The sequence below is a fragment of the Pseudophryne corroboree genome, chromosome 3 (genome assembly GCF_028390025.1).
Source record: "Pseudophryne corroboree isolate aPseCor3 chromosome 3, aPseCor3.hap2, whole genome shotgun sequence".
NCBI classification, from domain to species: domain Eukaryota; kingdom Metazoa; phylum Chordata; class Amphibia; order Anura; family Myobatrachidae; genus Pseudophryne; species Pseudophryne corroboree.
In genome coordinates, this window is record NC_086446.1 from 711,304,124 (window position 1) to 711,329,477 (window position 25,354).

Below are 25,354 nucleotides of genomic sequence, written 5' to 3' on the forward strand. Positions count from 1 at the left end.
GAAACAGCCCTGCTGCTGTCTACCCTCACTATATACTGTACCTACCTACTGTATAACCTCACTATATACTGTACGTACCTACTGTATGCTCTCACTCTATATTGTACCTATCTACTGTATGCTCTCATTATACACTGAACCTCCCTACTCTATACCCTCACTACATACAATGCACACGTATCTGCTGTCTACCCTGCTATATACCATATATACTTACCTGCTGTATACCTTCACTATATACTATATACACCTACCTGCTGTAGGGTTCGTGACTACAGACAGACAGTTAAAGGACAGACAGTCATTAGTTAGACACCATATGATCGACAGTCAAAAGTCAGACAGGCAGGGTCAAAAGTCAGACAGAGTCAAAAGTCAGACAGTAAAAAGTCCAACAGGGTCAAAAGTCAGACACCCCAAAAAAGTGTTTTTTTTATGTTTTTTACAACTTTTGCCTCATTTACTATCCATGTCACAAACTATTACCTTTTAGTAAAGTTGTGGTGAGCGAAGCGGAGTGGAGTGAGACACAGAGCCCGTAGCGTGGCAAGCGTAGCGAGCCAAGAGGGGACGAATTTACCAACTTTTTTACAACTTTTGCCTCATTTACTATCCATGTCACAAACTATTACCTTTTAGTAAAGTTGTGGTGAGCGAAGCGGAGTGGAGTGAGACACAGAGCCCGTTGCGTGGCAAGCGTAGCGAGCCGAGAGGGGACGAATTTACCAGCTTTTTTACAACTTTTGCCTCATTTACAGAGCCGGCCCTAGCCAATTTGATGCCCTAGGCAAAACTTTGTCTGGTGCCCCCTAGCACCGCCGCTGGTTCTGCATCTGACCCAGCCACACTTAGGCACAGTGGGGCCCACCAGGGGGGGGTACACTGTGGGCCAGATCAACCCTACATAATGGCACACAGTGATGCCCATAATACACATAATTCCACATAGCAATGCACCTTACACATATGCCCCACATTAGTAATGCTAGTAGCTTTTTTTATAACTTACTTTTGCTTGCTGGCGTGCTTGCAGTCAGTGTGTGCGCCCATGCAGCTCCCTGGATCCATGACTGCGTTTTGTGAGATGGGGGTAGCAGAGTGGGTGCGTGCTTGCGCTCACACCCGTTAAAGGGGCACCCATACAAGGGATGTGACCTCACAGGGTATGCCATAATGGCAGGGGAATTTTACGGCATGGACTGACTAGGAAATAAAGTGTGAGGAGAACACTGCCCATGTTATGTCCCTGCAGACACCTGGGGTTTGCACAGGGATAAGGGACACACACACAGGATGGCAGGGTCCCCCTCCCCCATGTGCACAAGCAGTATAGGTGATGTCAGATTTATGTGAAGCAGTCTTCCAAATACACATGTGGTATCATAAGGAGTCATCCAGTAATAACCTTATATAGTCAGTGAAAATGTCACAGGTCCAGGCATTGCAGTTACTGGGCTTCTGCTGTCTGTCTGAGTTCTCAAAAGTCAGGGGCATTCAAGCATGTCAGAGGGAGTTTTAAGAACTTTAAGGGAGGGTGTGCATTTTTTTTTATAAAAGTAAACAGCAGTGTATACAAGTACTGATTGAATACATTTGGAAAGTAACAGTTAGTTTGCAGACTGTCCCTCCCAGCATGAGATACTGCAGGGACATGCTTGGATGCCCCTAGACATGCTTGGATGCGCTAGGCAAATGCCTAGCCTGCCTATAGCTAAGGCCGGCTCTGCTCATTTACTATCCATGTCACAAACTATCACCTTTTAGTAAAGTTGTGGCAAGCGAAGCATAGCGAGACACTGAGCCCGAAGCGTGGCGAGCAGCCGAATTTCACCAAATTTGGGTTAAAAAGGTTTAAAAACCATTTAAAAAAAACACTTTTTTTTTTTGTGTCTGACTTTTGACCCTGTCGGACTTTTGACCCTCTGACTTTTGATTGTCTGACTTTTGACCATGTTGGACTTTTTGACTGTCGACCATATAGTGTCTAACTAATGACTGTCTATCTTTTAACTGTCTATGAGCTATACCACACCCATGTCCATAAATCTATGTACTGTTAGTCTATTTTTTAAGGTGGGTAGATACTACAAACAAGTGGGCTAAAGAACCTCTGACATCAGGGGGAGGAGCAAGGCTGGTGGGATAGCACTTTCACTTTCCACATCACCCACTAGTCTCTTTAGTAACCCAGTGGCAAGCAGAGCGAGCCATGGCGGCTGTAGCGCTGTGAGCAAAACAAGCCCGCAGGGGTACATTTTGCTCCTGCCACCTCTTGTAGCGTGTCACGTGGTGGTGACATCACAGGTCCTGCAGCCAACTTGGATTAAGTCATAACCCTAAGCCAGGCATTCCCAACCTTGGTCCTCAAGGCACACTAACAGTCAGGGTGGATCCAAAAGAAAATTAAAGGGGGGTCACCATGATAGGGGAACGGTAATAGTTATATTTACATGCACCTAAGGCACACGTGCTCTCAGCTAAGGGGTGTGGTATCACAGGGGGCGTGGCCTCACAGAATACGCCATCAGGTAATGATTGGCTGTAGGAGCGCATCCTGGTTTATTGCCAATGTTTCACCCTGATGAAAAGGCTGATTGGGCCATGAAATGTTGGTCACCCGTTCCATTAGTTATGGGAGCCTGGAAGGCACCCCAGCACAATATAATTATTATAGTTTTTACTAGTTGATGGTGGCAGCTGCAGCATACCTTGTTTTGGGCACTGCACTGAGACTCAGACTGCAGGACACGAACTGCCCATCTTTGATTAGCAGAAGCAGCCAGCTGGATCTACAACAAGCAGCATAAGACAACTGCAGGACAGCCCTGTCACAATCACACGGGCCGCCTTCTCAAAGCTGAAGCTGAGTTTGACTGCACCTAGCATGGTGGTAAAGGAAGTGGAGGAGGAAGAGCTGGAAAACTGTGCGGTGCAGTGAGGGCTAATGAAGCCTTCTGTGCCGTCATAAGTAACAGTCTTACTCGATGCTGACATTTAAACCCCGCGCCTGGGCTGGACTCTGGCTGGCTGGCTGTGGGGGAGGTAGGTTGCAGCGTGAGCAGTGGGAGGCTGGAGCTGCAGCTCCAGCATCCCTATTGGTTACCACATGGACTTGCTGTTAGAGCAGCGGCGGGTCCTAGTGCCTGCCGGCTCTTTTATCAAATCTGACTAACGGAAATAGCAGTAATGCTACTGCTGTTCTCCTTTAAAAAAGAAAGGAAGTCAGAAACGAGAGGGGGGGGCACGGGCCCGAGTGTGCCCCCCCCCCCCCAACAACCCCCCTTCCCCTCTGGATCCGCCTATGCTAACAGTACAGGTTTTAGTGATATCCAGGCTTCAGCACAGGTGGTTACATCAAAATAAGTGAGGTACTAATTAAGTCACCTGTGCTCAAGCACGGATATCACTAAAACTTGTACTGAAAGTGTGCCTTGAGTGCCAAGGTTGGGAATGCCTGCCCTAAGGTGTCTAAGTGGTGTAATGGCAGTAACACACTAGAGCACAGGTTTTCAAACTCGGTCCTCAGGACCCCACACAGTGTATGTTTTGCAGGTAACCCAGCAGGTGCACAGGTGTATTAATTACTCCCTGACACATTTTAAAAGGCCTACAGTGCCGCTAATTATTTCACTTGTGATTCTGTGAGGAGACCTGGAAAACATGCACTGTGTGGGGTCCTGAGGACCAAGTTTGAGAACCTATGCTTTAGAGCACAGGTTCTCAAACTCAGTCCTCAGGACCCCACACAGCGCATGTTTTGCAGGTAACCCAGCAGGTGCACAGGTGTATTAATTACTTACTGACACATTTTAAAAGGTACACAGGTGTAGCTAATTATTTCACTTGTGATACAAGTGACAATCTGCAGAGTGACAGTTAGGGGTCTATTTAGGAAGCAGTGAAAAGTGTGAGAAGTAAGCCAGTGGAGAAGTTGCCCATGGCAACTATTCAGCATTGAAGTAACATTTATAATTTGCATACTATACAATTGTACGGAACAGCTGATTGGGTGCCATGGGCAACTTCTCCACAGGCTCACTTCTCCACTCTCTTCGCTTCTTCATGAATAGACCTCTTTGTTACTAGAAACAGCAGGTTTGTGCAAGATTAAAGTGATTGTACTGTATATTTCTTTTACGTTGTATCAATGACACCATTTTTCATTCAATTTTAAAAAGGTTTATGATCTCTTCCCGTCTGGGTATTCTGGAGAATATGATTATCGTATCCGGGATTATAAAGGCCCATGTGAATTCGATCACCTATGGCACCTTGATGTCCCCAGTGCAGATGTATATAGCTTATTTAAGGTACTGTATGTGGGTAGACATTTACTGTTTGCAAACTGTGACTGTTACTGTAGATACAGTGTTTTGCTACTGAAAAATGAATCTAACTACAAATAACGGAAGTTCACTTGTGCACAATTAAAATACTTTGCACCAGGATAAAAACAATCTCAGCACTTAATTAAACCCAGAGTCAGATTAACCACAGGGTTGCCAATGAGGTCTACGAGGGGCCCCCGCACACTAGGGGGCCCCCATCTATAACTACATCACCATGTGGGGAGCACTGTGCTGTAATGTGAACTGTGGTTTCAATGTGGCATAATGTGAACAGGGTGCACTACAGTGTATTTAATACATTTGTGGTGATAGACTTGCCCACTTTCCGTGGGGGGAAGGGATGCCACACGAGTTTCAGGAGCCTCCCGGCTGTTCCGGGAGAGTAGGCAGGTATTACTTACACATCATACTTTTTAATAACATCGACAGCATATTATATTGACAATTTTATTGTTAGGGGTTCCAGAAGTTAGTTGCCTGGGGACACCTTCAAAACTTAATCCAGCCCTAATTAAGCCTAATAAGTGTTTTTCTGGAAAGGAGTTATAGTTTTAGGATATTACATTTACACCAGTGTGTAGTATAAACAAAGTTAGGGAAGGCTTACCAATTTTCTGGCTGCCCCAAGCAGGAGGGGGCAGCCAGGTCGGTATTACAGGGGGTGTGGCCTTGTTGCGGGTGAGGGTTTGGGAGCGTGGATGCACAATTGTGTCATCATGGTCCCGCCCCCACTATTCAATGCCCTAATCACCGCCATTGAATTCAGCGCAAATCATATCATCGGCCTCGTGGACGGTCAACTATGGAGGACGGCTGGGGGGCTGCAGGGGTAATGCCGGAACCAGGAGACTTGCACATATGGAGAGGGTAGGCAGAGGTACAAATGTGAATGTATGCAGAGGCAAACATGGGGGGGGCGGGCAGAGGCACACATGGGGGGTGGGCAGAGACACACATTGGGGGTGGGCAGAGGCACACATGGGGGGTGGGCAGAGGCAAACATGGGGGGGGCGGGCAGAGGCACACACGGGGGGTGGGCAGAGACACACATGGGGGGTGGACAGAGACACACATTGGGGGTGGACAGAGGCAAATATGGGGGGGTGGGCAGAGACACACATGAGGGTTGAATCAGAGGCATACAGTGGTAGGGGGTAGAGACAGAGGGAGGGAGTTAAATACATATAAAACGGTAGCCATTGACATATATACCTGGTGGTCAGGGGAGGGGGGGTGAAAGATCTGCAGACACAGGGCAATCTACTAAAGTGGGAATGCAGCCAAAAACCCGAAAGCTCACATTTTTGGGCTTTAGCCGTATTTCCCATATGCACTAAGCCCTGCATCCAGGGGATATGGTGCAGTGTGTAACACCAGCTTTTGCTGCCATTACCCAATGGAAGCCTATGGGCTTCTATCCACATTTGACTCTGAGAGGGATCCAATCGGATACCCCCTAGCACCCCCCATGGCCACCACTTCCATCTGCGCATGGGCAGAGGGACTCCCAGGGCTGACACCCAGAAGCCCTGTCTTCACAACGGACAGCTCTTATTGGGAGAGATGTCCTTTACCATACAAATCACATATGTTAGTACATACAGTATGTGATTAGTATAGATGCGGTAAGTGATGGGATGTTCCGATCACAGAATCTGAGTTTTAATAACTTGACATACTGTAACCCACCCCATGACATCCAGGTTAACTATTGGCCACAAAACCTGTAACTCACATTATACGCATCCATTCAAATGGAACCACATTTCCCTTATGCCATTGAGCTCACTGCAGAACAGCCTTGGGATTTAATAATACTCCAGCTGATTGCCAGCCCTTATCCTCATACAGGCTGCGTTTGAAAAATGACCGGAGCTGATTGGTTGTTACTTTATCTCTCCCATCCTCAGCTTTAGTCAATCTCCCCCTTTTGTCTGTTTGTAACTCTCCAGCTCTTAACTAACTAGTATCTTACGGGAGGACTTTTCTTTAGAGATCAGACATTGGCATTTACAGTGTGTCTTATCCTTTGCAACAGTCACATTCACGTCAGTATCAGTGCACTTGTGTTGGCGCTTGTGTACTTTCGAAGATAACACTGTAACATACTGTAGAACAATGCTGTTTGACCCCAAACGTCATGACATTTTCTCCAAATTAAACACAACTTTGGTGGTCATTCCGAGTTGATCGCTCGCTAGCAGTTTTTAGCAGCCTTGCAAACGCTAAGCCGCCACCCTCTGGGAGTGTATTTTAGCTTAGCAGATGTGCAAACGAAAGGATCGCAGAGCGGCGACAAAATAATTTTGAGCAGTTTCAGAGTAGCTCCAGACCTACTCAGCGCTTGCGATCACTTCAAACCATTCAGTTCCTGTTTTGACGTCACAAACACGCCCTGCGTTCTCCCAGGCACGCCTGCGTTTTTCCTGGCACACCTGCGTTTTTTCGAACACTCCCTGAAAACGGTCAGTTGACACCCAGAAACGCCCCCTTCCTGTCAATCACTATGCGGCCAGCAGTACGACTGAAAAGCTTTGCTAGACCTTGTGTGAAACTACTTCGGCTGTTGTGAAAGTACGTTGCACGTGCGCATTGAGCAGCATACGCATGCGCAGAAGTGCCGCTTTTTTGCCTGGATGCTGCACTGCGACCGAAAACAGCTAGCGAACAACTCGGAATGACCCCCTTGGTGCGCTGTAGCTTATACTAGTACTTAAACAGCTCTCAGCAAGTCCTTAGCCGTGTTCTCTCTCATTTCCTAACTCTTCAACCCTACTGGTCAAACACAGTCTGAACCCAACTTGTAAACCAGCGACAGGTGCATTAACCACAGTTACTTGTGTGAGCAGGTGCTGGCCCCGATCCCTAATCCTGAAGTCTCCTCCAACAGAATGTCTTGGCCAGTGGGCTCTGTCCACAGCTCTATTGTTGTCACAGACCCTCACAGCAATCCACTGTCTCTCTGGCTAACCATTCTGGTGCCCTTTCTTGCCTCTGACAGCTGTTATCATGCTGCTGCCTCTTTGGCCACTTTCCTGCATCTGGATTTTCATAGGCATCCAGTTCCTGGGCCCAATCACAACTACCCCATTTTTGCTTGTCTGCATGGCTCCTCCCCCTTATCTCAACATGGTTCTGGGAACTGTAGTTTTCCATCCTGGGCTGGCAACACGTAGTATCCTTCTCACTTTCCTCTGGGTTAAAGGTTATTAATCAATTCCTGACACAGCACCTCCAAGGGTTACAAATAAAAATGTAAAGCATACCCCTTTCCCAAATCCCCACTAATCCCTAGCAATGACATCACTAGGGGCAGGGCTTAACCAGATCTTTGTAGGCCCCATAGCAACTTATTGAATGGGCCCCTGTCCCAGTGCTTCTTGATAGATACGTTATTCATTGTATGCCCCATATTAGTGGCCTAGTTCATTCTCTGAACCATAGTAGTGTCCTAGTTAATATTATGCCCCATAATAGTGCCATAGTTTATTTTATGAAACTAGTTTACATGAAGTCACATTGTAGGGCTGCCAGTACACATTGGCCCTCATTCCGAGTTGATCGCTCGTTCTTTTTCATCGCATCGCAGTGAAAATCCGCTTAGTACGCATGCGCAATGTTCGCACTGCGACTGCGCCAAGTTATTTTGCTAAGAAGAAAGTATTTTTACTCACGGCTTTTTCTTCGATCCGGCGATCGTAGTGTGATTGACAGGAAATGGGTGTTACTGGGCGGAAACAGGCCGTTTTATGGGCGTGTGGCTGAAAACGCTACCGTTTCCGGAAAAAACGCAGGAGTGGCCGGAGAAACGGGGGAGTGGTTGGGCGAACGCTGGGTGTGTTTGTGACGTCAAACCAGGAACGACAAGCACTGAACTGATCGCACAGGCAGAGTAAGTCTGGAGCTACTCTAAAACTGCTAAGTAGTTTGTGATCGCAATATTGCGAATACATCGGTCGCAATTTTAAGAAGCTAAGATACACTCCCAGTAGGCGGCGGCTTAGCGTGTGTAACTCTGCTAAATTCGCCTTGCGACCGATCAACTCGGAATGAGGGCCCCTATGTCACACAGTACCCGCAATAGACATTATGACATACAGTGTCCCCAGTTTATATTATGCCACTTTACTGTACCTTCTGTTCATAATATGCTACATTAGAGTGCCCTCCAGTTCAAATTTTGCCATGTTACTGTGCCCCAGTGCATATTATGCCACACTATAATGCCTCCATTTCATATTGTGCCACATTAAAAAGTGCCTTAGTTCTTATTATGCAACATTATACTACCCTCCACATTGCAATTGGCAGATCCCGTTTTGACACATTACGGTGCCCTTCAGTTCATATTGTGCCACATTACAATGCCCCCTTACCATTATAACATCCACTACACACTCCTCTCACTGAAAATGTAATGTCACACAATTCAGGCTGGCCAATGGATCCGACCCAATTGCTTAGCAGGCAAATCTGGGAAATTGGTATTCAACATTTTATCCTGGTTCCAGGGCCCCTAAGTGTCTAGACCCCATAGCAATAGCATTCCTTGCACCCTCTATAGGTACGTCCATGATGACTAGGGGGGTGAAGACCACACCGGTTCCTGCAGAACTCAGCTCCTGTCACTGAGGAGGTGCAGCAGGTCAGCCAGACGAGTTTTTAGGCTCAGCCCCGCATCTCTGGGAATGCAGGGCATGCCCATAGAGTAATGAAAACAAGGTTGGGCTACAAGGTCATGCCCCCTTCCAGAAGTGGTGTTGGAGGGGAGGAAGGCATTCAGTGCACCAGGTGTTACTGACCCAAATGACCCCCTGATCCCTAGTGCTAGACATTCTTGACTGGTTTAAAATAATTATCATGAGTGTGAACTTTGGCCCTCATTCTGAGTTGTTCGCTCACACGCTAAGCCGCCGCCTACTGGGAGTGAATCTTAACTTCTTAAAATTGCGAACGAAAGATTCGCAATATTGCGAAAAGACTTCTCTGTGCAGTTTCTGAGTAGCTCGAGACTTACTCTGCCAGTGCGATCAGTTCAGTGCTTGTCGTTCCTGGTTTGACGTCACAAACACACCCAGCGTTCGCCCAGACACTCCCCCGTTTCTCCAGCCACTCCCGCGTTTTTTCCGGAAACAGTAGCGTTTTTTCACACACGCCCATAAAACGACCAGTTTCCGCCCAGAAACACCCACTTCCTGTCAATCACACTCCGATCACCAGAACGAAAAAAAAACCTCGTAATGCCGTGAGTAATATTCCTAACTGCATAGCAAATTTACTTGGCGCAGTCGCAGTGCGAACATTGCGCATGCGCAATAAGCGGAAAATCGCTGCGATGAGAAAGAAAATACAGAGCGAACAACTCGGAATGACCACCTTTAAGGTAATTGTAATTACCAATATTGGAACCTCAGAAAATCCAGTCACTCACAGGACCTTAAGACTAATAAAATAAACATATTTTCCACATCAGTACCATGGGGTATAGACGGGTCCACTAGGAGCATAGTTGCCTACCCTCCCTCATTCTGCAGGAGACTCCCTGAAATAGTAGTAATCTCCCTCACTCCCTGAATGGTCCCTCAATCTCCCTGAAAAAAAGAGAAATCATAGATACATACATTTAAATGGGATCATCAGCACCATTTCCCTGCATTAGTTATAAGGCACAATGATCTCTATGGCTACATGCGTTTTAAAGGTTTCTTGTGGCCACTTACAGTAAATGGAACCTCTTGTAAAACACAATACACAAACAATTCCTGCAAAATATCAGTCTTTTCTTCAACAAGTAGATCTTACTGACTTTGGGGCTAATTTACATTTGGATGTAAGTCATTTTCATGACACGCCTCTCAGATGTAGCTGTACACGCCCGCGCTGATAGGTGTTATTTTCACAATCTCCCTGAAATACTTTTTCAAAAGTAGGCAAGTATGACTAGGAGCCATGGGCACTTTAAGAGATTAATAGTGTGGGCTGGCTCCTCCCTCTATGCCCCTCCTACCAGACTCAGTTTAGAAAATGTGCCCGGAGGAGCCGGTCACAGCTAGGGGAGCTCTTAGGAGTTTTTATTTTTTTATTTTATTTTATTAGAACATTAGGTACAGGTAGGCTGCTGGCAACAGCCTTCCTGATTCGTGGGACATAGGGGGGGAGTAGGAACCAACTCTAGTAGTTAATGGTTCTCTATCTCCGCTGACAGGACACTGAGCTCCTGAGGGTGATGATCGCAAGCCCACGAGGCGACCGCTCTCTCCGGCAGAACGGCCGCCACCCCCTAACAGAGCCAGAAGATAGAAGGTAGTGAGTACAGCGCCGGCGTCCCAGTTAGCAGGTCGCCAGCGGGTTTGGCGGCACAAGGATGGGAGCGCAGCTCTGACAGGCTGTGCTCCAGGAAGGCTCAGCAGCACTTAGTGTAGGCATTTGGAGGTGCGTCCTGGGCCAGCGCAGTCACCCTAAACTGGTCACAGATGCTAACAGGGGCTAATCCCGCTGTTAGCATAGATACTGTACCTTCGGCCAGTATAATCAATTTGTGCGGGAAGCCATGCGCCATTACAGGGGGCGGAGCTTCTCCTCAGAGCGGATCCAGCATTCACCAGCGCCATTTTCCTCCCTGCAGACATTCAAGAGGACACTGACAGGTGGTGCTGACCCTCCAGATAACTCCAGTTACTGTGGTACCAGGGTGTTATAGACAGGGCGGGAGTACTTTGTTAGTAATAATCAACCTATTAAGGTTGGTTACTCAGCGCCGGGCTTTTATCATAATAACTGCTCACAAGGGCATTGTGTGGCTGGCTCTTTAGACTCTGTGACTCTCTGAAGGTACTCTGTGGGAAACTGTATCTGACATTTTCATGTGTGTGTGTGTGTGTGTGTGTGTGTGTGTGTGTGTGTGTGTGTGTGTGTGTGTGTTTGTGTGTGTGTGTGTGTGTGTGTGTGTGTCCCACATTACCATGTCTAAGGACTCTGTGTCCTGTGCTGCAGAGTGTTTATCTTCACCTGAGGAGTCTATTCCATGTACTCAGTACTGCAATATACTGTCTCAGCCTTTGGAATCTGAACCCCCATGGGTGGATTCTCTAAGGGGAATGATATTCCAAATTTCTATAAGGATGTCACATACTGAGAAAGAGACGCAGTTTTTGAGGAAATCTGTGGAGGGGTTACAATATTTGGCCCCCACTACTTCATCAAAAACCCCACCTACATATCCACAAAAGCGTACACTTGCCCAGATAATGCAAGCTGACACTGATACCGACTCTGATACAGGGAACGGTGATGGGAATATGCAGGTGGGGATGCATCCCTTGCTAAAGGGGTGCAACTAATGATTGAAACCATTAGGGATAATTTACACATTTCTGAGAACGTACCTGCACAGGTGGAGGAATCTTATTTTACGGAAAGTAAGAAATCCTCGCTTACCTTTCCGGCTTCCACGGATTTAAACTCTTTGTTTGAAAAATCCTGGGAAAATCCAGAGAAAAAAATTCCAGATCCCAAAAAGGGTTCTCATTGCTTTTCCTTTTCCTGAAGAGGATAGGAAAAAGTGGGAAAACCCACCTATAGTTGACGCATCTGTATCTAGGCTGTCAAAAAAGTGGTCTTACCTGCTCCTGGTTCAACCGCTTTATAAGAACCGGCTGACCACAAGACTGAGACTACACTCAAATCACTATACACAGCTAATGGCATCGCTTTATGACCCACTATTGCTTGTGTGTGGATTTCTAAAGCCATAGTAAAGTGGTCAGGCACATTGCTGGAGGACTTAGATACTATGGATAGAAGTGACATTGATTTGTTCTTACATCACATACAGGATTATGCAGGGTTCATGGTGGAGGCCATGAAAGACCTTGGCATGCTGAATGCACGGGCTACTTCTCGGCACGCAGAGGACTTTGGCTACACCAATGGACTGCGAATGCGGAATCCAAGATAAGTGTGGAGAACCTACTCTTCACAGGTCAGGCTCTGGCTCTGGGGATGCTTTGGATGCATGGATCTCCACGTCAACTGCAGGTAAATCAATCTTATTTCCCTCAGCAGCCCCATCGGCTAGGAAATCTTATCCTTCACCTACACTGCAGTCCTTTCGGACCGTAAAATTTAAGAAATCCAAACCCCCTCCAACCTTCTTTAGAGGAGTTCGGGGAAAGTCCAGAAAACCTGCACCATCAGGTTCCCAGGAACAGAAACCAGGTTCTGCTTCCTCAAAATCTTCAGCATGACGGTTGACCTCCCAGCCTGGAGGTCGGGCAGGTGGGAGCAAGACAAAAAGCTTTCAGTCATGTTTGGGCGTCATCATGCCTAGACCCCTGGGTAAGGGATATTGTGGCCCAGGGATACAGACTGGAGTTTCAAGAACTCGCACCTCACAGATTCTTCAAACCAGGCTTACCAGTTTCGCTGACAGACAGCGCTATTCTACAGGAAGCCATTCAAAAATTGGTTCAAACAAATGTCATTGTCCCTGTTCCATTACTCAAACCTGTTTGTGGTACCGAAACCAGACGGTTCGGTAAGGCTGATATTAAACCTAAAGTCACTGAACCCCTACTTGAGGGAATTCAAATTCAAGATGGAGTCTCTGAGAGCGGTGATCTCAGGTCTGGAGGATGGGGAATTCCTGGTATCAAGGATGCGTACCTTCACATTCCGATCTGGCCACCTCACCTGGCTTATCTCAGATTTGCGCTGCTGGACTGTCACGATCAGTTCCAGGCACTGCCATTTGGCCTCTCCACAGCACCAAGGGTATTCACCAAGGTCATGGCAGAGATGATGTTACTCGTCCGAAAACAGGGTGTGAACATAATTCCATATTTGGATGATCTGCTGATAAAAGCATCTTCCAAGGAGAAGTTGTTGCAGAGTATTGCTCTCTCAACTCGACTGCTCCAGGATCATGGGTGGATCCTGAACCTTCCAAAGTCACATTTGGAGCCGACAAGGAGACTGCCTTTCCTGGGGATGATACTGGACACGGAAAGCGTTGGTGATCCAATCAATGGTCCGAGATGTCCTGAAGCCAGCCCGGGTATCGGTTCATCAGTGCATTTGACTTCTGGGGAAGATGGGTGCCTCCTAAGAGGCTCTACAGTATGGAAGATTCCATGCGAGGTTCTTCCAACTAGATCTCCTAGACAAATGGTTGGGATCACATCTTCACATGCACCAGCGGATACGCCTGTCGCCGAAAGCCAGAATTTCACTCTTCTGGTGGCTGCAAACTTCTCACCTACTCGAGGGCCGTAGGTTCGGGATTCAGAATTGGATCCTTCTAACCATGGATGAAAGTCTCAGAGGTTGGGGAGCGGTCACCCCAGGAGAAAACTTCCAAGGAAAGTGGTCAAGTCTGGAATCCATCCTTCCGATAAACATTCTGGAACTAAGGGCCATATACAATGGCCTTCTACAAGCGGCTCATCTTCTGCAAGATCAGGCAATTCGGGTTCAGTCTGACAATGTTCTACATAAACTGACGGGGGAACCAAGAGCAGAGTGGCAATGTCAGAAGTAACAAGAATCCTCCTCTGAGCAGAATTCACGTGGTGGCGCTGTCAGCAATCTTCATTCCGGGAGTGGACAACTGGGAAACGGACTTCCTCAGCAGACACGATCTCCATCCAGGAAAATGGGGCCTCCATCCGGAGGTATTCGCAGAGGTAACAAGCTGATGGGGTGTCCCTCAGATAGACATGATGGCTTCTCGCCTCAACAAGTAGCTTCAGAGGTACTGTTCCAGGTCAAGGGACCCACAAGCAGTGGCGGTGGGCGCCCTGGTAACTCCGTGGGTATTTCAGTCAATGTATGTGTTCCCTCCACTTCCACTCATCCCAAGGATTCTCAAACTAATAAAAAGAACAAGAGTTCAGGCGATCCTCATTGCTCCGGACTGGCAAAGAAGGGCTTGGTACACGGATCTTCTGGAATTACTGCTGGAGGATCCGAGGCCTCTTCCTCTTCGCGAGAACCTTCTCCAACAGGGGCCGTTCGCCTATCAAGACTTATCGCGGCTACGTTTGATGGAATGGAGGTTGAACGCCAGATCTTAGCTCAGAAAGGCATTCCGAAAAAGGTCATTCCTACCCTGATACAGGCTAGGAAGGGAGTAACGTCCAAACATTACCATCGGATTTGGAAAAAGTATGTATCTTGGCGTGAATCCAAGAAGTTTCCTGCGGTGGAGTTTCAACTTGGACGGTTTCTCCTCTTCTGCAAGCAGGTGTGGATGTAGGCCTACGCTTGGGCTTCATCAAAGTCCAGATTTCGGCCTTGTCCATTTTCTTACAGAAACAAATGGCTGCTCTTCCTGAGATTCAGACATTCTTGAAAGGGGATCTGCATATCCAGCCACCCTTTGTGCCTCCTACGGCACCTTGGGATCTTAATGTGGTGCTGCAGTTCCTGCAATCGGATTGGTTCGAGCCTTTACAGGACATGGACGTCAAGTTTCTTACTTGGAAGGCGGTTACTCTGTTGTCTTTGCCGTCTGCTCGACGTGTGTCGGAATTGGGGGCACTGTGATTCAAGAGTCCCTACTTGATTTTCCATGAGGATAGAGCTGAGCTCTGAACGTGTCAGCAATTTCTTCCAAAGGTTGTGTCAGCTTTTCATGTCAACCAACCTATTGTGTTGCCAGTGGCTACTGACTCCTCAATTACCTCAAAGTCCTTGGATGTTATGAGGGCTTTGAAAATATATGTGAAGAGAACTTCTCATCACAGGAAGTCGGACGCTCTGTTTGTCCTTTATGATCCCAACAAGGTTGGGTGTCCTGCTTCTAAGCAGACAATTTCTCGCTGGATTAGGTTCACTATCCAGCATGCTTATTCTACAGCAGGCTTGCCATGTCCAAAATCTGTTAAGGCCCACTCTACTCGTAAAGTGGGTTCTTCCTGGGTGGCTGCCTGGGGTGTCTTGGCTTTACAGCTTTGCCGAACAGCTACTTGGTCAGGGTCGAACACGTTTGCTAAGTTCTACAAGTTTGATACTTTGGCCTCTGAGGACCTAAGGTTTGGTCAATCTGTTCTGCAGGAACCTCAGCACTCTCCCTCCCATACTGGGAGCTTTGGTAAATCCCTATGGTACTAATGTGGACCCCAGCATCCTCTAGGACGTAAGAGAAAATAGGATTTTAATTACCTACCGGTAAATCCTTTTCTCGTAGTCCATAGAGGATGCTGGGCACCCGCCCAGTGCTTTATATTCCTGCATTGTTACTTGGTTCAGTTTGTTAGTTCAGCCGTTCCTGATTCGATCCCAGTTGATTTGCTTGGCTTTCCTTTTGTTGTACGTGTGAGCTGATGTGAATCTCACCACTATCTGTGTATTTCCTTCTTTCTAAGTATTTCTGTCTCCTCGGGCACAGTTTCTAGACTGAGTCTGGTAGGAGGGGCATAGAGGGAGGAGCCAGCCCACACTATTAATCTCTTAAAGTGCCCATGGCTCCTAGTGTACCCGTCTATACCCCATGGTACTAATGTGGACCCCAGCATTCTCTACGGACTATGAGAAAAGGATTTACCAGTAGGTAATTAAAATCCTTTTTTTTTTTTGCTGCATTTGTGGAAAAGAGAGTCTTTGAGCTTTTCATCTAAGCCTAATGAAAGCCCTGATTGGCACATAAACAGGTAAAGCTACATATCCTAATGTCTAACATTTATATAGATGTAACAAGAATAATTTCCTTCTTTTACAATTTCTTTCAGCAAGTGCAATTAAAAATAATAACAAGTGCTGACATTAAGAAGCCTGAGAAATGTAATTATGGAATGTATAGATTTGGAGTGTATTCTGAGAGAGCAGGTAAGATATCTCTTGGAAACCTTTATTTTTGATGCAGCAACTTTTGTTTAGGTGAAATTAAGGGCCCCATTTAATAAAGAGACATAACCCCTTTAGCGCTCACAGGGGGTCATGCGCATGGTACGCAGTATGCATTTGCTAAGTATTTTAGCACAAAACTTAGTAGATTTACTCACGTCCGAACTAAGAATTTTCATCGTTGAAGTGATCCGGGTGTGATTGACAGGAAGTGGGTGTTTCTGGGCAGAAACTGACCGCTTTCTGGGAGTTTGCGGAAAAACGCAGGCGTGCCAGGATAAAACACGGGAGTGTCTGGAGACGGGGGAGTGGCTGGCCGAATGCAGGGCGTGTTTGTGACGTCAAACCAGGAACGAAACGGACTGAGCTGATCGCAGTGTAGTAGTAAGTCTCGAGCTACTCAGAAACTGCTAAGAATTTTCTATTCGCAATTCTGCTAATCTTTCATTCGCTATTCTGCTAAGCGAAGATACACTCCCAGAGGGCGGCGGCCTAGCGTGTGCAATGCTGCTAAAATCTGCTAGCGAGCGAACAACTCGGAATGAGGGCCATAGACAAATATCCAGTATGGAAAATGTAGTGCTCAATCATATGCTATCATTACACAATATTGTTGGTTTACTTAAGATAACCAGCAAGCGTGCCCCAGTAACTATTACTATTCTGTTTGAGCAATTATGTGTGTCTAAATCAAATAGTCTGTACCTAAAGTTTATGTAGACACAGGGCCGTAACCAAGATGATGTGGATGGTGCTCAGCACACAGCACATATGTCCTGTAGGCAGAGAACAGTCCTCATCCACCGCACTGCTGACCCTGCAATGACATCAGGGAAATCCCTGTCTCTCACAGCAGATTGGTCCTGACATCAGTTTCCATACACTGCCCGCTGCTACTTCATAGCAGTGCTGTGCCTATCAGGGCTTCCCCCACTGACTCCACAGCAGGCTGACAGTGGCAGCAGCTCCCTTTCGTTGGGCACTCAGTCTCAGATTCTGGAACCTGCATCCAGCCGCAGTGCCAGTCAATTCAAAGCCGCAGTCACCTCAGCTTCCCCTTACCGGTCAGTACCCATATGTTTCCTGCTTTGGCCACGAGCGAGTTCAGAGTACTGTACTCTTCCAGCTTGGTCCTAATGGCTTCCCCCACAACTGCCGTTGGTAGGGGAAGCATAGGGGGGAATTATCCCTGTAGAAGTCCACATTGTGCCACAGTCTATATCTATATCTACAGAAATATATATATATATATATATATATATATATAAAAAATCTGCCTACCTCTCACAATGCACAATACTAGCTGCCAAGTGGTGCAGAAATGGACACAGGGGGCTGCAATTGTCACCCAAGCAGGCAATGTGAATAATGGACACTACTGTGCAGTGTAAAATGAATTGGCACTATTCCATGGCTACAGCCCTTCCCCTCAAAGTTATGGCCCTATATATTGGAGCACGCTATCCCTGTTTCAAATATGCAGGGAGGGCACCAATTCTCGTTCTGCCAAAATATCTATTTAAGGCACTGTGTAGATACTGAGTAAAAGAAACGCATTTCGCTTCCACCATATCTATGGTGAGGTGTCCTCATCAAAAGCAGACTACAAGCAGACTATTGTAGGTGTACTGGTTCTAGTGAGCACTCAGTTCACGTTTATTATTCAGATCAAGTCACTGGCGTATCTATAATGGGTGCAGTGTGTGCGGTGCACCTGGGTCCAGAGGGGGCCCACACCGCACCCATTTCTTCTATACTTACCTTTCCGGCGTCCATTGGTAACTGTGTGTGCCCCCTCCTCTCCCGTAGCCGTCACCGCCACTGCTAGCGCACTGAGCGCTAGAGACTCTGGCATAGTGCCAGAGTCTACAGCGCATGCGCAGGACTCCGGAAAAAAGGCACAGCCAGAGTCTCAGTGCTGAGAGCGCTGACAGCGTCAGTGACGGCTGCAGGAGAGGAGGGAGCCCACACACAGAGTCTGCACACGGGTCCCCTCCTCACTAGAAACGCAGCTGGATCAAGTGCTTCTATTATGATAAATGTTCATGAGCACTGAGATAAAACACAGGGCCTAATTCAGATCTAATCGCTGGGCTGCGTTTTTTGCTACCCTGCGATCAGATATTCGCCGCCTACAGGTTGAGTGTATTTTAGCTGTGCAAGTGTGCGATCGCATGTGTAGCTGAGCTGCTTGTGAAGTCTCAGCGCAGTCCAGGACTTACTCTTCCAGTGTGATTGAATCCTGCTGATCGGGGCCGGAGCTGACGTCATACACCCTCCCTGAAAACAATTGAGCCCGCCTGCGTTTATAGCCCCTTCCTGTCAATCACCTTGCGAACACCCGTGTGAATGGATCCTTCGCACCATCCCGTTGCTGACCGCTGATGCCTGTTGTAGCCATCTGACGCGCCTGCGCATTGCGACTCAGACGCATGCGCAGTTCGGATCTGATCGTCCGCTGTGCGAAAATGCACAGCAGCGACTAGATCTGAATGACTCCCACTGTTGTAAATTACAATTGTAAGAACTACAGGTGTGTTAAGTCAGTGTGGGTGTATTGTATTTATACAATAGCAGTGGTAAGCATGGAATTATATATCTCAGTACCAGTGGCGGATCTTGCCACGGGCAAGCAGGACTTTTGCCCGGGGCGCCGCCTTCCGGAGGGCGCTGGCGCCATCCGGAGGGCGCCGCACCGTGGCAAGATCCGCCACTGCTGCCCGCTGTGTCCCCTCCGCCTCCGCTGCCCGCTGCCGTCCCCGTCCCCATCCCCGTCCCCGTCCGCCTCCTGAAGGGAACTAGACGCTATGCGTCTAGTTTCCCTTCCTGGAGAGTAACTTTGCTGAGCGGTGCGCGATGACGTCATCGCGCACCGCACAGCATTCAAGCGGCGCTTTTAATGTACAGGGGGCGTAATTGACCACGCCCCCTTTATTAGGCCACGCCCCATTTCCTGCCCGGGGCGCTCTGCGCCCCTGAACCGGCCCTGCTAAGTACCTTGGGTATGAGAGGTAGAGGAGGGAACACATAAACCGACTGGTACACCCACGGTGTCACTAGAGCGTCCACAGCTATCGCCTGAGGGTCCCTTGACCTGGCGCAATATCTTTTCAACTTTTTGTTGAGACGGGACGCCATCATGTCCACCTGTGGTCTTTCCCAATGGTTTACCAGCATTTTGAAGACTTCTGGATGAAGTCCCCACTCTCCCGGGTGGAGGTCGTGTCTGCTGAGGAAGTCTGCTTCCCAGTTGTCCACTCCCGGAATGAACACTGCTGACAGTGCTAACACGTGATTTTCCGCCCATCGGAGAATCCTTGTGGCTTCTGCCATCGCCATCCTGCTTCTTGTGCCGCCCTGTCGGTTTACATGCGCGACCACTGTGATGTTGTCTGACTGAATCAGCACCGGCTGGTGTTGAAGCAGGGGTCTTGCCTGACTTAGGGCATTGTAAATGGCCCTTAGTTCCAGAATATTTATATGTAGGGAAATCTCCTGACTCGACCATAGTCCTTGGAAGTTTCTTCCCTGTGTGACTGCCCCCCAGCCTCGAAGGCTGGCATCCGTGGTCACCAGGACCCAGTCATGTATGCCGAACCTGCGGCCCTCTAGAAGATGAGCACTCTGCAGCCACCACAGTAGAGACACCCTGGCCCTTGGGGACAAGGTTATCAGCCGATGCATCTGAAGATGTGATCGGGACCACTTGTCCTACAGATCCCACTGAAAGATCCTTGCATGGAACCTGCCGAATGGAATTGCTTCGTAAGAAGCTACCATCTTTCCCAGGACTCGCGTGCAGTGATGCACCGACACCTGTCCCGGTTTTAGGAGGTCTCTGACTAGAGATGACAACTCCTTGGCCTTCTCCTCTGGGAGAAACACTTTTTTCTGATCTGTGTCCAGAACCATCTGCAGGAACAGTAGATGCGTCGTAGGAATCAGCTGTGGCTTTGGAATATTCAGAATCCAGCCGTGCTGTTGTAGTACTTCCTGAGATAGTGCTACTCTGACCAACAACTGCTCCCTGGACCTCGCCTTTATAAGGAGATCGTCCAAGTACGGGATAATTATAACTCCCTTTTTTCGAAGGAGTATCATCATTTCGGCCATTACCTTGGTAAATACCCTCGGTACCGTGGACAGACCAAACGGCAACGTCTGGAATTGGTAATGACCGTCCTGTACCACAAATCTGAGGTACTCCTGGTGAGGAGGGTAAATGGGGACATGCAGGTAAGCATCCTTGATGTCCAGTGATACCATGTAATCCCCTTCGTCCAGGCTTGCAATAACCACCCTGAGCGATTCCATTTTGAACTTAAACCTTCTTATATAAGTGTTCAAGGATTTTAGATTTAGAATGGGTCTCACCGAACTGTCCGGTTTCGGTACCACAAACATTGTGGAATAGTAACCCCGTCCTTGTTGAAGGAGGGGTACCTTGATTATCACCTGCTGAGAGTACAGCTTGTGAATTGCCTCCAGTACTGCCTCCCTGTCTGGGGGAGTTGTTGGCAAAGCTGATTTGAGGAAACGGCGAGGGGGAGACGTCTCGAATTCCAGCTTGTAGCCCTGAGATACCACTTGTAGAATCCAGGGATCCACCTGTGAGCGAGCCCAGTGGTCGCTGAATTTCTGGAGATGGGCCCCCACCGTACCTGGCTCCGCCTGTGGAGCCCCAGCGTCATGCGGTGGACTTAGAGGAAGCGGGAGAGGACTTTTGTTCCTGGGAACTGGCTGTATGGTGCAGCTTTTTCCCTCTACCTCTGCCTCTGGGCAGAAAGGACGCGCCTTTAACCCGCTTGCCTTTCTGGGGCCGAAAGGACTGTACCTGATAATACGGTGCTTTCTTCGGCTGTGAGGGAACCTGGGGTAAAAATGTCGACTTCCCAGCTGTTGCTGTGGAAACAAGGTCCGAGAGACCGTCCCCAAACAATTCCTCACCTTTGTAAGGCAAAACCTCCATGTGCCTTTTAGAATCTGCATCACCTGTCCACTGCCGGGTCCACAATACCCTCCTGGCAGAAATGGACATTGCATTTATTCTAGATGCCAGCTGGCAAATATCCCTCTGTGCATCTCTCATGTATAAGAGTGCGTCTTTAATATGCTCTATGTTTAGCAATATAGTGTCCCTGTCGAGGGTATCAATGTTATCAGACAGGGAATCTGACCACGCAGCTGCAGCACTGCACATCCATGCTGAAGCAATAGCCGGTCTCAGTATAGTACCTGAGTGTGTATACACAGACTTCAGGATAGCCTCCTGCTTTCTATCCGCAGGCTCCTTTAGGGCGGCCGTATCCGGAGACGGTAATGCCACCTTCTTTGACAAGCGTGTGAGCGCCTTATCCACTCTAGGGGATGTCTCCCAACGTATCCTGTCCTCTGGCGGGAAGGGGTACGTCATTAATAACTTTTTAGAAATCACCAGTTTCTTATCAGGGGAAGCCCACGCTTCATCACACACTTCATTCAATTCATCAGATGGGGGAAAAACCACCTGTTGTTTTTTCTCCCCAAATATAATACCCTTTTTTGTGGTACCTGGGTAAATGTCAGAAATGTGCAACACATCTTTCATTGTCGTAATCATGTAACGGATGGCCCTATGGGAATGTACAATAGTCTCATCGTCGTCGACACTGGAGTCAGTATCCGTGTCGACATCTGTGTCTGCCATCTGAGGTAGCGGGCGTTTTTGAGCCCCTGATGGCTTTTGAGACGCCTGGGCAGGCACGGACTGAGAAGCCGGCTGTCCCACATCTGTCATGTCGTCAAACCTTTTATGTAAGGAGTTGACACTGTCACGTAATTCCTTCCACATATCCATCCACTCAGGTGTCGACCCCGCAGGGGGTGACATCACATTTATAGGCACCTGCTCCGCCTCCACATAAGCCTCCTCATCAAACATGTCGACACAGCCGTACCGACACACCTCACACACACAGGGAATGCTCTGACCGAGGACAGGACCCCACAAAGTCCTTTGGGGAGACAGAGAGAGAGTATGCCAGCACACACCAGAGCGCTATATAATGCAGGGATTCACACTACACAAGTGATTTTACCCTATAACAGATATATATATATATATATATATTATTTGCGCCTAAATTTAGTGCCCCCCCCTCTCTTTTTTACTTTATGGAGTCTGAAAACTGCAGGGGAGAGCCTGGGGAGCGTCCTTCCAGCGGAGCTGTGAGAGGAAATGGCGCCAGTGTGCTAAGGGAGATAGCCCCGCCCCTTTTTCGGCTGACTTCTCCCGCTTTTTTATGGATAGTTTTGGCAGGGGATTTTACACATATATAGTCTTAATGACTATATTATGTGTTTTTTTGCCAAGCAAGGTACTCTTATTGCAGCCCAGTGCGCCCCCCCAGCGCCCTGCACCCATCAGTGACCGGAGTGTGAGGTGTGCCTGGGGAGCAATGGCGCACAGCTGCAGTGCTGTGCGCTACCTTGATGAAGACCGGAGTCTTCTGCTGCCGATTTCCAGGAACGTCTTCTTGCTTCTGGCTCTGCAAGGGGGATGGCAGCGCGGCTCCGGGACCGGACGACCGAGGCTGGGCCTGTGTTCGATCCCTCTGGAGCTAATGGTGTCCAGTAGCCTAGAAGCCCAAGCTAGCTGCAAGCAGTTAGGTTCGCTTCTCTCCCCTAAGTCCCATGTAGCAGTGAGTCTGTTGCCAGCAGATCTCACTGAAAATAAAAAACCTAAAATATACTTTCTTTTCTAGGAGCTCAGGAGAGCACCTAGTGTGCAACCAGCTCGGCCGGGCACAAAATTCTAACTGAGGTCTGGAGGAGGGGCATAGAGGGAGGAGCCAGTGCACACCAGGTAGTCCTAATTCTTTCTTAGTTGTGCCCAGTCTCCTGCGGAGCCCGCTATTCCCCATGGTCCTTACGGAGTTCCCAGCATCCACTAGGACGTCAGAGAAATACATAAACAAATGGGCAAGACAAGAAAACAATGACTTACAGTACAAGACAATGCAGGACAAGTATAGGGTATATAAACATTATTGCATCAGGGGACAGGACACCAAAATAATAATTAGGGTGTCAGAAACCAAGGGTTAGGTTGCGATAAAGGAAGTATGGAATAGAAAATAGTCTAATAGAGGTAAAATCACATGAGGGGAGAGGGCCCTGTTCAAGAGAGTTTAATATATATATATATATATATATATATATATATATATATATATACAGTGGTCGAAGTGGAAATTTTGAAGTGGGGGTATGCAAAAGTCAAGGACTCAATTATGCGGGCTTCAGAAAAGGGGGCGTGTCCAGTGTAGTAGAACCCCTTATGCTATCTAGTACTGGTGCTCCTTTCACCTTATATCACGCGGTACGAGCCGAAATTCACATTATAGCGCACGGTACGAGACGAAATTCACATTGTAGCACACTGAATGAGCCGACATTCACATTGTAGCACACTGAATGAGCCGACATTCACATTGTAGCACACTGAATGAGCCGAAATTCACATTGTAGCACACTAAATGAGCCAAAACTCACATTGTAGCACACTGACTGATCCGAAATTCACATTGTAGCACACTGAATGAGCCGAAATTCACATTGTAGCACACTAAATGAGCCAAAACTCACATTGTCGCACACTGAATGATCCGAAATTCACATTGTAGCACACTGAATGAGCTGAAATTCACATTGTAACACACTGAATGAGCTGAAATTCACATTGTAGCAAACTGAATGAGCCGAAATTCACATTATAGCAAACTGAATGAGCCGAAATTCACATTGTAACACACTGAATGAGCTGAAATTCACATTGTAGCACATTGAATTAGCCAAAATTCACATTGTAGCACACTGAATGAGCTGCAATTCACATTGTAGCACACAGAATGAGCCGAAATTCACATTATAGCACACTGAATGAGCCGAAATATACATTATAGCACACTGAATGAGCCGAAATTCACATTGTAGCACACTGAATGAGCTGAAATTGTGACAGCAGGGACAGCCAGAGTGACGACAGGGAGAGTGTTATGCACACCAGTGCCTGCAGGAAAGTACTGGTGTCAGAACTGTTATGCACTCCAGTGTCTGCAGGAATGTACTGGTGTTTGAACTGTTATGCAAAACAAATGGACTCACAGACAAACTGAGGAATATGACATAACGTACACAGAAGGTGATAGGGTAACAAAATACACACAAAGTGAACAGAGAAGCCCAGAGGCTAAGGAACTGGGTATCTCCCTTGTATTAGAACTGCTCAGATGCAAAAAAGCAAGATGTTGTGTTTTAATACGTAGAGAACCCAAAATGCTGTTGCTAAGGGCAACAGCAAAACCCTAAAGGGTTACCAACGGGTGTGGCAGTAAACTCCTTGGTCAGAGATGGAATGATAGACACAAGGAGATTCTCCACAATCCTAATTCTCACTTGCAGTGCACAGGTTTTAGCTTACTGCCACTAAACTGACCCCTGACACCTAGCACAGTGAGACAGGATTAGACAGGCAAGTCTTAGAATACAGCTGCAAACTTGCTAAGTTCACAGAGTAGTAACAGAACCCCAGCAAGCTAAACGACTGACTCCAGTCTTACTGCTAGGTCTGGATTGGCAGAGTGTAATACCAAATTCCCAGGCCTATTTGCAGTAAGCAACAAACAAATACAAAGCTACACAGTACTGGCTAACTTTCATGAACTGACTAACCAACAAAGATTCAGCAGCATCTGCTTACCCTGAAAAGAGGCCTTATAAAGCAGGTGCTGTCCACGCCCCACTCAGACCTCACAGACTGTGAGCACAAAAACCAGCACCGGATCCCCTGCCGTGCACAGAGCCTATAACCACTGCACAGCAAAAGACCCGAACCGGAGTATCAGCTGCGCTCAGGTTACTCCACTAGCACTTGTCTCCCGGTTGCCATGACGACGTGGCAGCACAGGGCAGGAGACCCTAACAGTACCCCCCCTCTGACGAGGGGTCAAAGAACCCCTACCACCGGGTTTATCGGGGAACTGCGAGAAGAAAGAGCGTATCAGTCTGGGGGCATGAAGATCACAACTGCGCACCCACGACCGCTCCTCCGGGCCATACCCCTTCCAGTGCACCAAAAATGACAGCCGACCCCGAACCACCTTGGAGTCAAGAATCCTTTC

The 25,354-nt window shown here is 47.8% G+C and overlaps 1 protein-coding gene across 1 annotated transcript in view; it reads left to right on the forward strand.

Annotated features, from left to right (window-relative positions):
- The window catches only part of LOC135056671 (alpha-2-macroglobulin-like), a 331,440-nt gene that overhangs the window by 104,167 nt on the left and 201,919 nt on the right, over positions 1-25,354 (forward strand). The window contains exons 16-17 of the mRNA XM_063962121.1: positions 4,179-4,310; positions 16,079-16,175. Of these exons, the coding sequence (XP_063818191.1) occupies positions 4,179-4,310; positions 16,079-16,175 (229 nt within the window). The remainder of the gene's footprint in view (positions 1-4,178; positions 4,311-16,078; positions 16,176-25,354) is intronic.